This window comes from Salvelinus alpinus, chromosome 1, assembly GCF_045679555.1.
Source record: "Salvelinus alpinus chromosome 1, SLU_Salpinus.1, whole genome shotgun sequence".
NCBI classification, from domain to species: Eukaryota; Metazoa; Chordata; class Actinopteri; order Salmoniformes; family Salmonidae; genus Salvelinus; species Salvelinus alpinus.
In genome coordinates, this window is record NC_092086.1 from 104,609,116 (window position 1) to 104,624,050 (window position 14,935).

At 45.2% G+C, this 14,935-nt stretch overlaps 1 protein-coding gene across 3 annotated transcripts in view; it reads left to right on the plus strand.

The window, feature by feature from the left end:
* LOC139556591 (alpha-mannosidase 2-like) overlaps positions 1-13,921 on the plus strand; it is a 59,396-nt gene extending 45,475 nt beyond the window's left edge. Inside the window, exons 14-22 of one of the 3 annotated variants that reach the window (XM_071370770.1) lie at positions 2,996-3,226; positions 4,899-5,021; positions 5,276-5,390; positions 6,881-7,014; positions 8,202-8,343; positions 8,861-8,994; positions 9,989-10,180; positions 11,678-11,791; positions 12,853-13,921. In XM_071370770.1, the coding sequence (XP_071226871.1) occupies positions 2,996-3,226; positions 4,899-5,021; positions 5,276-5,390; positions 6,881-7,014; positions 8,202-8,343; positions 8,861-8,994; positions 9,989-10,180; positions 11,678-11,791; positions 12,853-13,005 (1,338 nt within the window). In that variant the 3' untranslated portion in view covers positions 13,006-13,921. Of the gene's footprint in view, positions 1-2,995; positions 3,227-4,898; positions 5,022-5,275; positions 5,391-6,880; positions 7,015-8,201; positions 8,344-8,860; positions 8,995-9,988; positions 10,181-11,677; positions 11,792-12,852 lie in introns of those variants that run through there. The other 2 variants (XM_071370900.1, XR_011671159.1) reach the window with 2 other exon arrangements.
* Positions 13,922-14,935: the final 1,014 nt, after the last annotated feature.

Here is a 14,935-nt window from a genome sequence, read left to right on the forward strand (position 1 = left end):
GGAACCGTCGCTGCAGGCTCCGGACGGGGGACCGTCGCAGCAGGCTCCGGACCGGGGACCGTCGCTGCAGGCCGCGGACCGGGGACCGTTGCTGCAGGCTCCGTGCCATGGATCGTCGCTACAGGCTCCGGGCCATGGATTATCACTGGATGCTTCGTGCCATGGATCATCACTGGAGGCTCCGGGCCATGGATCATCACTGGAGGCTTCGTGCCATGGATCATCACTGGAGGCTCCGGGCCATGGATCATCACTGGAGGCTTCGTGCCATGGATTATCACTGGAGGCTCCGGGCCATGGATTATCACTGCAGGCTTTGTGCCATGGATCATCACTACAGGCTCCGGGCCATGGATCATCACTGGTTGCTTCGTGCCATGGATCATCACTGGAGGCTTCGGACCATGGATCATCACTGTAGGCCTTGTACGTGGAGCCGGAACAGGTCTCACCGGACTGAGGAGACGTACTGGCAGCCTGGTGCGTGGAGCTGTCACAGGGCTTACCAGGCTGGGGAGGCACACTGGAGGCCTGGTACGTGGAGCCGGAACAGGTCTCACCGGACTGGGGAGATGCACTGGAAGCCTGGTGTGTGGAGCAGGCACCGGATACACTGGGCCGTGGAGGCGCACTGGAGGTCTCGAGCGTAGAGCTGGCACAACCCGTCCTGGCTGGATGCTTACTTTCGCCCGGCAAATGCGGGGCGCTGGCACAGGACGCACTGGGCTGTGAAGGCGTCCTGGCTGAATGTCCACTCTAGCACGGCAAATGCGGGGAGCTAGCACAGAGCGCACCGTGTTTTCAAAACACTCAAAACAAAATAACAAACGTGAAAATGAAAGCGCACAGTTCTGTCAGGCAGAAACACTAAACAGAAAACAAGATCCCACAACCTAATGGTGGGAAAAAGGGCTGCCTAAGTATGATCCCCAATCAGAGACAACGATAGCCAGCTGCCTCTGATTGGGAACCACACTCGGCCAAAAACAAAGAAACAGAAAACATAGAATGCCCACCCAAATCACACCCTGACCTAACCAAATAGAGAAATAAAAAGGCTCTCTAAGGTCAGGATGTGACACCTAGTTAAATAAAGGTTAAATAAAAAATAAAAAAACATGGTCATATTGTTTTAACCTTTTAGGCTAGAGACAAGCTGTTTTCTTTGCTGTAAAGCTGCAAGCATGCCTGTCACTCAGAGGCTGCATGGCAGTGAACTTGCAAAGTCTACTCAGACTAGTCAGTGCTCTTGGTTATAACAATGTATCAACAACATTGCTCACTTTGCACTCTGCTCCAATTTAACAAATGTACAAATGTAAAAAGACTCATCAGGGTCTGGGTTTGCATCCATGCTCGCCATCATGGCTAAATTATATATTTTTTAAACTGACAGAGGAATAGACGAGCATGAAGAGCAGACGGAGAGAAGCAGGTGAGTGAGGACTGGTAGGAGATGCAGAGAGAAGCAGGTGAGTGAGGACTGGTAGGGGATGCAGAGAGAAGCAGGTGAGTTAGGACTGGTAGGAGATGCAGAGAGAAGCAGGTGAGTGAGGACTGGTAGGGGATGCAGAGAGAAGCAGGTGAGTGAGGACTGGTAGGAGATGCAGAGAGAAGCAGGTGAGTGAGGACTGGTAGGGGATGCAGAGAGAAGCAGGTGAGTGAGGACTGGTAGGAGATGCAGAGAGAAGCAGGTGAGTGAGGACTGGTAGGGGATGCAGAGAGAAGCAGGTGAGTGAGGACTGGTAGGGGACGCATAGAGAAGCAGGTGAGTGAGGACAGGTAGGGGATGCATAGAGAAGCAGGTGAGTGAGGACAGGTAGGGGATGCAGAGAGAAGCAGGTGAGTGAGGACTGGTAGGGGACGCAGAGAGAAGCAGGTGAGTGAGGACTGGTAGGGGACGCAGAGAGAAGCAGGTGAGTGAGGACTGGTAGGGGATGCAGAGAGAAGCAGGTGAGTGAGGACTGGTAAGGGATGCAGAGAGAAGCAGGTGAGTGAGGGCTGGTAGGGGATGCAGAGAGAAGCAGGTGAGTGAGGGCTGGCAGGGGACGCAGAGAGAAGCAGGTGAGTGAGGGCTGGTAGGGGACGCAGAGAGAAGCAGGTGAGTGAGGGCTGGTAGGGGATGCAGAGAGAAGCAGGTGAGTGAGGGCTGGTAGGGGACGCAGAGAGAAGCAGGTGAGTGAGGGCTGGCAGGGGACGCAGAGAGAAGCAGGTGAGTGAGGGCTGGTAGGGGATGAGGTTGGATGATTACAGCTGACACACGTGATATGTGCATGAAAGTGAAGTGGATATGATTGGACCTGCGGATTCAAGAGACTAGTAGCTGATGCTTCAATTCAACTGAATTTATAAACCAAACCGACTTTATAAATATTTTATAACAGGCGCCAGCAGGTTCTTTAGATCGAGAGGGCTGGAAAAGTTGGTAGTATCATATGAAACGGTACAACGGTATTCTAAAATGTTGGTATCATAAGTGTCATGACGGTTTGGCACTGTGATATTAATGTGGTACCTGTATACTGTTCAACATTAGTATCAGGTGTATTGGGCAGTATCAGGTTATTTGAGGCAGTATCAGTTAGTATCAGGCAGTGTCAGGCAGTATCAGGTAATATCCGACAGTGTCAGGCAGTATCAGTCAGTATCAGGTAGTGTTAGGGAGTATCGGGGAGTATCAGGTAGTGTCAGGCAGGTAGTATCAGGTAGTATCAGGTAGTATAAGGTAGTGTCAGGGAGTATCAGGTAGTATCAGGTATTATCAGGTAGTGTCAGGTAGTGTCAGGGAGTATCAGGCAGGTAGTATCAGGTAGTGTCTGGCAGTATCAGACAAGTCTGTGTATGGATGCAGGAACCCAAAGCTGTGGTCTTTTCAGTTTGGACTAGAGATTGATCACCAATGCATTACCATTTTGTGGTGAAACAGAGACGTTTTCTGTTGTTTAGGCTTTCTTTTCACATGATCTCATATATTGGTGTTTTCTCTCCCGGGCAGTTGTCCTTCGTAGCTCAGGTGCCAGCGCTGGGTCTTGGGCTGTACCAGTTGAGTACGGCTGTGAGCGGCGGAGCGGAGACGGCAGAGTATGTTTTCCTCAGACAAGGCGGCGAACTATCCGTCAACATGAAGCACTTCACCGTCAACATCCCCCAGGACGCCTCCACCCCCCTCAGCATCCACAACCCCCACCTCCAGATCTGGAGCTCCCCCACCACCGGCCTGATGGAGGTAAGCCATGCACAGCACAGCATACCAAAGCTTTGCACAGCATAGCAAAGCAAAGCTTAGCACAGCATAGCAAACAGGGCCTAAAATTAACACCCGACACCTGCCAAATCCGGGTAGATTTTTAAGACGTCCATTTCACCAGCCATGTTGGCGAGTGGTCAGGGCTCCACTGTGCAAGCATTTCACTCGCATTTGTGAATAAAAAGCATGATCACCTTTATAGTAAAATAAATGCTGCAGTAGCTGTTTTCAAAGTATTTCTGCAGTTTTGTTTTATAGCTGCTAAGTGAATCGCAATAAAGTCAAAGAACTACAAATCCTATATAGCTTATCTCGTGCTGCAACACTGCCTGGCTGGGGGCTGTGCACACGTGAAGAGCTAAGTGAAAGATTCATTTTTTAGAAGCGCTGCACACAGGCATACAAGTCGGTCTAATTTACGTGAAACTAAAGTTTACTGAAGTGAGACTTTGTCCTTGTATTTCTTGGCTATTTTACATTGTTTTGTTCACAAGCTAGGTCGTTTTTTCGATGTTTGAGTTTCCACTGTTAGATAAGAGAAGACAACGCTTCTACTAGTCAAACTCAATCTCACAGACACAAACATGACTCCAGACACGCTACCGCGGTAACCTCGAAACTTTTTGTCTCATCTGTGATATTTTGGTTAAAAGACACAGGTCACAAAAAACATTCTGAAACAATATACCACATTACTTCTTACTGGTAATACATTTCTTGTTTTAGAAACATTATAAAGCATGCTCATCTGTTTTTTTTGTTTTTTTTGTGTAATTTTAGCGGGGGGGGAAATATTTTGGTTGGTAAAAAATCTGAGTGGCTTGTAGATATTTAAATCTACCTGCCACAGTGGTTGGTGGACCAAAAAGTACATTTTATGCCCTGATAGCAAAGCTTAGCACAGCATAGCATAGCACAGCACAGCAGAGCACAGCATAGTTCAGATCACAGATGTTTTATTGTCACATACACCAGATAGGTGCAGTGAAATGTGCTGTTTACAATAAAGCATAGCACTGCACAACACAGCATAGCATACATAGTAAAGCATAGCACTGCACAACACAGCATAGCATACATAGTAAAGCATAGCACTGCACAACACAGCATAGCATACATAGTAAAGCATAGCACTGCACAACACAGCATAGCATACATAGTAAAGCATAGCACTGCACAACACAGCATAGCATACATAGTAAAGCATAGCACTGCACAACACAGCATAGCATACATAGTAAAGCACAGCACAGCACAGCAGGGCATTGAACCAGAGTCATAAAGCGTATAGTGACTGTGACCCATAGGGCTTTGCACTGAAAGGTCGCATGGAATATATCCTACTTCTAGACTGTCAATGGGACTGACCGGGTATCAAACCAGGGTTGTCTGTGTGACACAAGAACACATTATTCCTCTGAGCTAAAGCCTAGGCATTAGTTGTGGGATGTCATACGAGCCTTCCGGTCTCAGGCATGAGTACTCATCACATTGTTCATCAAATCAGCTCAGCTACAACAACACACGATACAGAAGGTGTCTTATTATTATAGCGGTAGCTCTGTTCGCTCTCATCATTGATGCCAAACTGTCAGGGTAATGGTGACGATGTAAGTGTTAAATCCCGCTGTCTTCTGACTGACACCCTCAGAGATTGAAGCTGAAAGAGAACGGCTCAGAACACCAGATCAAGGTGGAGTTTGCGTGGTACGGCACAACCAGCAACCGAGATAAAAGCGGAGCCTACTTGTTCCTGCCCGACGGGGAAGCCAAGGTAATCTGACACCTTTATTAAATGTGATTGATGCTCCTTTGTCAACGTGTATCATTGCAGCTGTACTGAAACCCTGTGAAGAATAAAGGCTTCAGCTCTTACAGTTGTTCTGCTCCCCCAGTTTCCCGCTCTCTCTTCCCTTATTTGTGCTCCCTTACCAGCATGCTCTCTGTAGGAGGTATTATTGGCAGAGGACGGATGGGAGATGGTGTTAGGAGTGATTTGATTCCCATTGATTTTCTGTGCTCCTCCAGATGTACTCTCCCGCCCGGTCTCCAGTGATACGGGTAACCAAAGGATCTGTGTTCTCTGAGATCACCACTACCTTCGATCACGTGACACACACTTTACGCCTGTATAACGTTCAAGGTAAGGATGGAAATTGTGTGTGTGCGTGCGTGCATCTACAATTGTAAACAGTGGTGGAAAAAGTACCCAATTTTCATACTTGAGTAAAAGTAAAGATACCTTAATAGAAAATGACTCAAGTAAAAGTGAAAGTCACCCAGTAAAATACTACTTGAGTAAAAGTCTAAAAGTATTTGTTTTTAAATATACTTAAGTATCGTAAGTAAAAGTATAAATAATTTCAAATTACTTATATTAAGCAAACCAGATGACACAATGTTCTTGTTTTTAAAATGTATCGATAGCAGCAACGAAGCATTTGTGTTTCGTGAGTCTGCCAGATCAGAGGCAGTACAAAACCCTATTCATCTTTTCATCTGTCTGTAGATGAGCTACATGAAGATTCACTCAGAGAGAGAGAGAGAGAGAGAGAGAGAGAGAGGTTTAGTCAGTGCGATACCATTGAACGGTTGCTTTCATAGAGAAAATGAGTGATGTTGGGTTTTGTGCTTGGTGAGAAAGAGGAAGCTGCTGTCATGCTACCCAGGAGAAAGAGACCCTGAGGGTCCACATGTCAACTCACAGAAAAACAGTCCTTAATTGGACCCACCCATGCTGATTTTACTTAAGCTAGAGAGAATGGTTTCATTGCCTATTTTGACCTGAGGTGCAGCTACAGCATACAGTTTTTAGGAGATAAGGTTGCGGGACTTATACTAGAGTTACACCATTATGTTGGTCTCATATTACTGTATTTGATGGCTCAATGTTCAGACTCAATTTCCTTTATTACTTTGGCTTTTACCCAAAGGCCAATCATTTTATGAAAAACTGCAGCAAATTTGTTCAACAGTTTTTTTCCCGCCCCGGTGGATTAATTCAATTGGGTATGTAAAATGATATCAAACAATGTAAGATGTATTCCCAAAAAAGGATTATGTGTTCCCAAAAATGTACTAGGAGACCTTCTGTAATAAGACTATCATTAATACCGTCATTGTAGGCCATCATTGTAAATAAGAATTTGTTCTTAACTGACTTGCCTAGTTAAATAAAGGTTAAAAAATAAATACAAAATTTAAAAATACCTCAAGCCTCAAACCAATATGTCCCATAGCCATGAATAGGAACCCAGATAAAAAATGTATTTGTCGGTATAATTTGGTCGTAAGTCCAAAAAGTCAAAAAAAAAGATCCGGACTATGTTTTACCACAGACCTTTCCTATAACGTCTCTTCCCTGAGAAATGTGTAGCAGCACCTGTGCCTGAGTAATACTGTAAGCACCACAGCATAGCGGGGGTTCAGTGTAGGCTCGATGATTGAGTTGTCTCTCTCTCTCTCTCTCTCTCTCTCTCTCTCTCTCTCTCTCTCTCTCTCTCTCTCTCTCTCTCTCTCTCTCTCTCTCTCTCTCTCTCTCTCTCTCTCTCTCTCTCTCTCTCTCTCTCTCTCTCTCTCTCTCCTCTCTCTCTCTCTTTCTCTCTCTCTTTTTCTCTCTCTCTCTCTCTCTAGGTGTGGAGGGCCAGGCAGTGGAGATATGTAACTTGGTAGATATAAGGGGGGAGTTCAACCATGAAATTGCAATGAGGTTAACATCAGATGTGGACAGCAAGGATCGATTCTTCACAGACCTCAACGGATTCCAGGTACTGTTACTGTATGACACAGATCTCTGTTTCTCTCTCTCTTTCACTCTCTCTCTTTCTCACTACCACTCTCTCTGCTCAGGCACTGCAGTGCCGTTCAATGAGATAATTTTCATTTGTTTCGTACACACTGAAGGATAAGTGTAGAGGTTAATCGTTCACAGCTGTACAATTCATTTATTCTTGTGTCATTTTAGCGCTAAATGGCTCTTCGAGTGCTTTAGTATGATTTTTAAGTTACCTGAAAGAGGGCAGGAGATAACACTGACAAAATCATTGAGTGAAGAATACATGGACCAAGAGCACACATACAAAGCCATGCAAAGAAACATAGAAAACAGAACCATGTACAGTATACTAGCTACAGCCCAGAGCTCTGCAGTATACCAGCTACTGTCACACATTCCAACCCAAGAAATACTGCGTTTCTTGCTTCTGAACTGGCTTGTGCTTGGTCAATTATGACATGATTAGCAATTAACTATGATAGAAATGGCTATTTTGTAGCATTAGCTTGACATTGAAACTCGTTGAATAGGGGTATATTAGCTGTCCAAGTTCCCAGAAGGGACTTCATTGACGTCTTCCATTTTGTGTCATGACATAAAGTTTTGAATTGAAAACAAAAGCTGAAACGATTTGAATTTGTTCATGGGAGAATCTTCCGACAGATCAGTATTTGAGCGCCTTTGCCAATTAGATACGCTGCCATAGAGGCAGTTTCCCCCCCTCAATCTCTATTTGCATGTTTTTGGCAGTCTGACCTTGATTTCAGGGATTAAGAGGGATTTACTGCCATCAGAGATGAAACGCAACTCAACGCTTAACGCAAATTAAAAACAACAACATACTTGAACAGCTTCCCGCAGCCATTGTAGTCAAAACAAACTGGTCGGCTTAATTAAGATAAAGATCCCACTCAACACACCTGTTCTCTGGTGATTCAGTATGCTTGGGGCCAGGAGTTTTACCCCTACAGGAAAAATTCTGGGTCCTCGTTAAAGTCTAGGGTTCTGAATTTTTTCCTGGTCAGGTCACATGGTCAGGAAGTACTCCTGATGCTATGTCATAGCACTCTTGTTTCTCAAGTACCCACATTGCGCGTCGAGGCTCATTGCACTTCAGTCCATAGCGTCACTGTATAAAGCGTGGGTATTGTGTAACCATGCTATGTATGTTGTCTGCAGATCCAGCCCAGAAGAACCATGGCCAAGCTTCCCCTTCAAGCCAACTTCTATCCCATGACCAGCATGGCCTACATCCAGGACCTCGGTACCAGACTGACCCTGCTCACTGCACAGTCTCTGGGCTCTGCTAGCCTTGTGAGTGGTGAGTGCAAGCCGGTGGATTTGTTTTCTGTTGTCTATTGGAAGGGCGTCAGTACTTCAATTCTCCGGGAAAGATGACATCCCTGCTCGATTCTCAGCTTGCCATCTGTATACCAGTGGAGGCTGCTGAGGGGAGGACGGCTCATAATAATGGCTGGAAAGGAGCTAATGGAATGGCATCAAACAAATAGAACCCACGCGTTTGATGTATTTGATTCCATTCCACTCATTCCACTCCAGCCATTAACACGAGCCAGTCCTCCCCAATTAAGTTGCCACCAACCTCCTGTGGTGTATACAGTACATAATGTCATCAGCTATTTCGGCACCAGGATGTGAAAAGAGGGGGAGATACAGTACGACTCGATTTAAAATGAGTAAAGTTTCTATCATGCTGTTTCTGGCCAAGCTTTAAAAGACATAACGTTCTATACTTTGATGAATTTCTCTTATGTGACCAGAAGACAACGTGATATCGAAATATTTATGAAGATAACTTTTGACCTTTTACCCTCCAGGCCAGTTGGAGGTGATTATGGATCGTCGGCTGAACCAGGATGATAACCGCGGGCTGGGCCAGGGTGTCCTGGACAACAAAGTTACCGCCAGCACTTTCCGCCTGCTCCTGGAGAAGAGGGCCAAGACCGATGGGGTACTTACAACAGGAGTTTGAGATTGAGCTCACTACATATTCCGTTTTATAATTTTCATACTTACTGTAGTTTGTAGTTCTACTGTAGTTTACTGATGTTCACTGACTTTTGAAGGTCAATAATGGAGACTTGATTAACACTAGAAAAGCCTTGCCTCGAGGGACGTCAACATCCTAAAAGTCTAAGAAATACATTTCTTATATGCTATTGGAAAAAGTGTCCTTTGATTGTGTTTATTAAGGTCTTAAGTAACATCATAATACGAAATAATTATTATTTCAAATAACATAATAGCATTTTCATTATGTTATGTTACTTTTGGCTATATGGAAAAACCACTAAAACACCACAATTCAAGAGTCAAATCCATCACAAAGAAATCCATTAGCATTTTGTTTTGGCAGGTCTTAAGAAACATTATATAAATAAGGAAATGTTTTTCAAAAGAACAGAATAACATATTTTAAGTTGTATTACTAGTCTTTGCTTAGTAGGCTGAGCTATGCTGCTCATGTGGTAAACAAATGGAACAGCGGGTATTCTTGGAATTTTGAGAGTTATTTGACAAAGGTAAGTGTTTTAGAAACTTCAGAATCCACTCTTTCTGATACTAGATATAAATCAAAACATCTTACTTGCATGTGACTGTAGGATTTGAAAAAGTGACTTTTTGGCGCCCTGTTTCCCTGCCTCTGTGTCAATTCCATGCTGTGCCCATCTCTTCATCTACAATTTGACAGTTGATAATATTGTCACCCATCAGACTATTGTCAATTTAATCTTGTCTTTAGGAAAAGTCAAGGACGGGGGACATGACTTTAAAAATGGCAGAGTAAAAAAAATGTACATTTGTTTTGCGTCCACATGACACTCATCTTTTGTAGTGTTAAGACATTAGGGTTAAAACATTGTCATGTATTACATTATGATCATTCCTCTCTTTTCCCCCAGAGTATTGTCTTAATGTCCCTGTCTCTGCTTTGATATTTCTAGGGGGAGAAACGCTCTCCCATCAGCTACCCGTCTCTGCTGAGTCACATGTCGTCGCTGTACCTGAACCACCCTCTGATCTCCATGGCTGTCAGCATGGAGGCACAGTCCCTGTCCTTGTCCGCCTTCACCCCGCTGGCCTCATCGCTGCCCTGTGACATCCATTTGGTCAATCTACGCAGCATACAGTCCAAGGTAATGCTACAGAATACTTCCTTACTTCTCTTTTCTCCCTGTGGAGCATAAGGCCGCAACAAGCTCATGCTTTACATTGTTACTCGTATATCTGTGTAGTAAGGCTTTAATTACATTGCATTTACATGTTGTTTTGTAGTGTTTTAATCATTGCTTTGTATTTGCATATTCATGGAGTTGAGACATGAACCGTTCCAATTATGTAGCTAGTAACAAAAAACGCTCAGGTAATTTGCTACTGTATGTAAAACCTGAATAACTATGTAATAATATGTTAATACAATGTTGTTACTAGAGTAATTACAGGGTTTCTACACCAGAGCAAGTTCATAGAAAGACTAAGAGTTACCAAGTTTTCTAAAGTGATGACTGTACCGCTGTGTTCTCATAGTCATGCTTTTTATTAAGATCCGCCTTGGCTGTATTGATTTAAACCTACCTATGTGGAATCCTGGTTTCATCTCTTGTTTGTTAGGACAAAACACACACTCAGCACGCCTCCTTTAATTGTCCTTATATCATCTCTGTAAATACACTACATCTCTGTGTTGTACATCTTCTATAATCTCCTACTTTGTTGTCGCATGGCCTGTTAACTCTGATGATAGAGCTGTCTCTCATGTCAAAGATCGAGCTAATTGTTCCGGTGAGAAGGGGAATCTGCTGACCAATTTGCTCAATTATCGATTGTAAAGACACGCTCTGACATCCAATTTGACTCTGAGAACAAATCAAAAGAGGAGACGGTAGCGTGAAATGTGTTAGAGACGAGGGCTTTGTATGGATTTACACGAATACTCACATGATGACACCACTGCCGCTACTACCAGCCCACTTAGTATGCACTGTGGCATCTCTCCATTTACTCAGCCAGGGACTGTGTATGGAAAATAAACACAATTTCTGGAGGGAGGGTGAAATTGACTTGGACTTGTGCTGTCAGGTAGTAAACTACAGTAGTTACCCTGTTTCAGAGTGAGACCTGGGTTTAAATACGATTCGAAATCTTTAAAATACCTTAAGCGTTTGCTCTCGCCGGCTTGGAGTTCCAGATAGGAGCGTTTGCTCTCGCCGGCTTGGAGTTCCAGATAGAAGCGTTTGCTCTCGCCGGCTTGGAGTTCCAGATAGGAGCGTTTGCTCTCGCCGGCTTGGAGTTCCAGATAGGAGCGTTTGCTCTCGCCGGCTTGGAGTTCCAGATAGGAGCGTTTGCTCTCGCCGGCTTGGAGTTCCAGATAGGAGCGTTTGCTCTCGCCGGCCTGGAGTTCCAGATAGGAGCGTTTGCAGTGTTGAAACTACTCTATTGGTCCACTAAGCCAGTCAGTTTTTGAATAGTATGTGAACCCAGGTCTGTTTCAGAATCAGCTCCTCGAACATGGCTGTGGAAATGCAGCTGACCTGTGAAAGGGTGGTCTCTATAATTGCTCCAGTGTTGAGGCTGGGGGGGGGGGACAGTTGGGGTCTTTGTGGGGACTGAATCATTTGTCACTGGTCCTACAGGAGGACGGGGGTGGTCCGTCGGACGAGGCGGCTTTGATTCTGCACAGAAAAGGCTTTGACTGCGCCTTCTCCAATAGGAACACAGGGCTACTGTGTGCCACCACGCAGGGGAAGGTAAACCTGCCACACACATGCCGACACGCTGACACACACACAGGAGCACACAGGCACAGGCATACACACACAGAGAGACACCCGTGCATGCATGCACACAAACACGCACATGCACACCAAAATGAAAGAGATATACTGAAAAAAAAATTACTCAACGTTTAAAGTGTTTCATGAGCTGAAATAAAAGATCCCAGAAATGTTCCATATGCCCAAAAATATTATTTCTCTCAAATGTTGTGCACAAATTTGTTTACATCCCTGTTAGTCAGCATTTCTCCTTTGTCAAGATAATCTGTCCATCTGACAGGTGTGGCATTTCAAGAAGCTGATTAAACAGCATGATCATTACAGAGGTGCACCTTGTGCTGGGGACAATAAAAGGCCACTCTAAAATGTGAAGTTTTGTCACACAACACAATGCCACAGATGTCTCAAGTTTTGACGGAGCGTGCAATTGGCTTGCTAACTGCAGGAATGTCCACCACTGTTGCCAGAGAATTGAATGTTCATTTCTCTACAATAAGCCGCATCTAACGTCATTTTAGAGAATTTCTCAGTACGTCCAACCAACCCCACAACCGCAGATCACATGTAATCACACCAGCCCAGGACCTCCACATCCGGCTTCTTCACCTGCAGGATGGTCTGAGACCAGCCACTCAGACAGCTGATGAAACTGAGGAGTATTTCTGTCTGTAATAAAGCCCTTTTGTAGGGAAAAAGTCATTCTGATTGGTAGGGCCTGGCTCCCCAGTGGGTGGGCCTATGCCAATTCCTGTGAAAACCATAGATTAGGGCCTAGATAATTTATGTCAATTAACTGATTTCCTAATATGAACTGTAACACAGTGAAACCTTAGAAATGTTTTGCATGTTGCGTTTATATTTTTGCTCAGTATACTCAAGCTTATTAATATCTTCTAAAATAATAGGATATTTCATCATGATCAAAGCCAGCGTCAAATACTTTTATTAAACCATCAACTCCTTTTATAATGGGTTCTCTATTCCAACATGCGGTTATAACGTCATTGTTCATGTTTGGTTTGGTTCTCTCACAGATCCACACGGAGAAGCTGTTTTCAGAACTGAGATTCCAGAGCATCATCCCTGTATCCCTGACTCTGATGCATACGACTGAGGGAGGGTCGAGCAAAGAGGAAATCAGACTGAAACCAATGGAGATCAGCACATACCGCGTACAGCTGACATGACAGCTGGCCAGAGAGCCTAGTCAGTGCCTGCCATGGCACATGCCCAAAATCTGGCCTCTGTTCCTGTGCCGAAAAACATTGTCAGCGAGGCTATGCAGAAGCCTAGGGACATAGTACATCCTTGGAACAGACGGAAGGAGGGAAAGAGGAAGAGAGAAAGAAGGAGAGAGGGAGGAGGATTAGGAAGAAGAGAGGGAAGAGGGGAAGAAAGGAGAGAGGCAGGAGGAAAAGGAAATGGATCTTGATTAAGCTTCATTCTAAAAGTGCAATATGATATTGTTTGAATCCAGTATCCCTAGTTATCCTGCAGTCTCAGGTTCTGTATGTGTTGCGAACGTTTGTGTTGCAATTTCACTTGAACTCACTCTACTGAGAAGACCACAGGTCCAGATTTCCTTTTCCACTAATATGATTTTGTACAATGTGATTCCTTGTCTTGTTTTACCAAGGTATGGTTTCAATCATAGTGAATATTGCTTAATGTCCTTGGCATGCCGAAAAAAAGATTTGAACACCAACTGATTCTAAATATATATTTTTTATATGTTTCACTGCAAGTGAGATGCTGTTTTTATTTTTCCAAAGAGCAAAAATGTGCCTTATTTCTCAATTTCATAATGAGCCCAATGTACATATGCTTAACAGCTCAGACACAAGAGGTATGTGGCAGGGTCTACAGTCAATCACGGATTACAAAAAGAAAACCAGCCCCGTCGCGGACCAGGATGTCTTGCTCCCAGACAGGCTAAACAACTTTTTTGCCCGCTTTGAGGACAATACAGTGCCACTGACACGGCCCCCTACCAAAACCTGCGGGCTCTCCTTCACTGCAGCCGAGGTGAGTAAAACATTTAAACGTGTTAACCCTCGCAAGGCTGCAGGCCCAGACGGCATTCCCAGCCGCGTCCTCAGAGCATGCGCAGACCAGCTGGCTGGTGTGTTTACGGACATATTCAATCAATCCTTATCCCAGTCTGCTGTTCCCACATGCTTCAAGAGGGCCACCATTGTTCCTGTTCCCAAGAAAGCTAAGGTAACTGAGCTAAACGACTACCGCCCCGTAGCACTCACTTCCGTCATCATGAAGTGCTTTGAGAGACTAGTCAAGGACCATATCACCTCCACCCTACCGGACACCCTAGACCCACTCCAATTTGCTTACTGACCCAATAGGTCCACAGACGACGCAATCGCAACCACACTGCACACTGCCCTAACCCATCTGGACAAGAGGAATACCCATGTGAGAATGCTGTTCATCGATTACAGCTCAGCATTTAACACCATAGTACCCTCCAAACTCGTCATCAAGCTCGAGACCCTGGGTCTCGACCCCGCCCTGTGCAACTGGGTCCTGGACTTCCTGACGGGCCGCCCCCAGGTGGTGAGGGTAGGTAACAACATCTCCACCCCGCTGATCCTCAACACTGGGGCCCCACAAGGGTGCGTTCTGAGCCCTCTCCTGTACTCCCTGTTCACCCACGACTGCGTGGCCATGCACGCCTCCAACTCAATCATCAAGTTTGCGGATGACACTACAGTGGTAGGCTTGATTACCAACAACGACGAGACGGCCTACAGGGAGGAGGTGAGGGCCCTCGGAGTGTGGTGTCAGGAAAATAACCTCACACTCAACGTCAACAAAACAAAGGAGATGATTGTGGACTTCAGGAAACAGCAGAGGGAGCACCCCCCTATCCACATCGACGGGTCAGTAGTGGAGAAGGTGGAAAGTTTTAAGTTCCTCGGTGTACACATCACGGACAAACTGAATTGGTCCACCCACACAGACAGCGTTGTGAAGAAGGCGCAGCAGCGCCTCTTCAACCTCAGGAGGCTGAAGAAATTCGGCTTGTCACCAAAAGCACTCACAAACTTCTACAGATGCACAATCGAGAGCATCCTGTCGGGCTGTATCACCGCCTGGTAC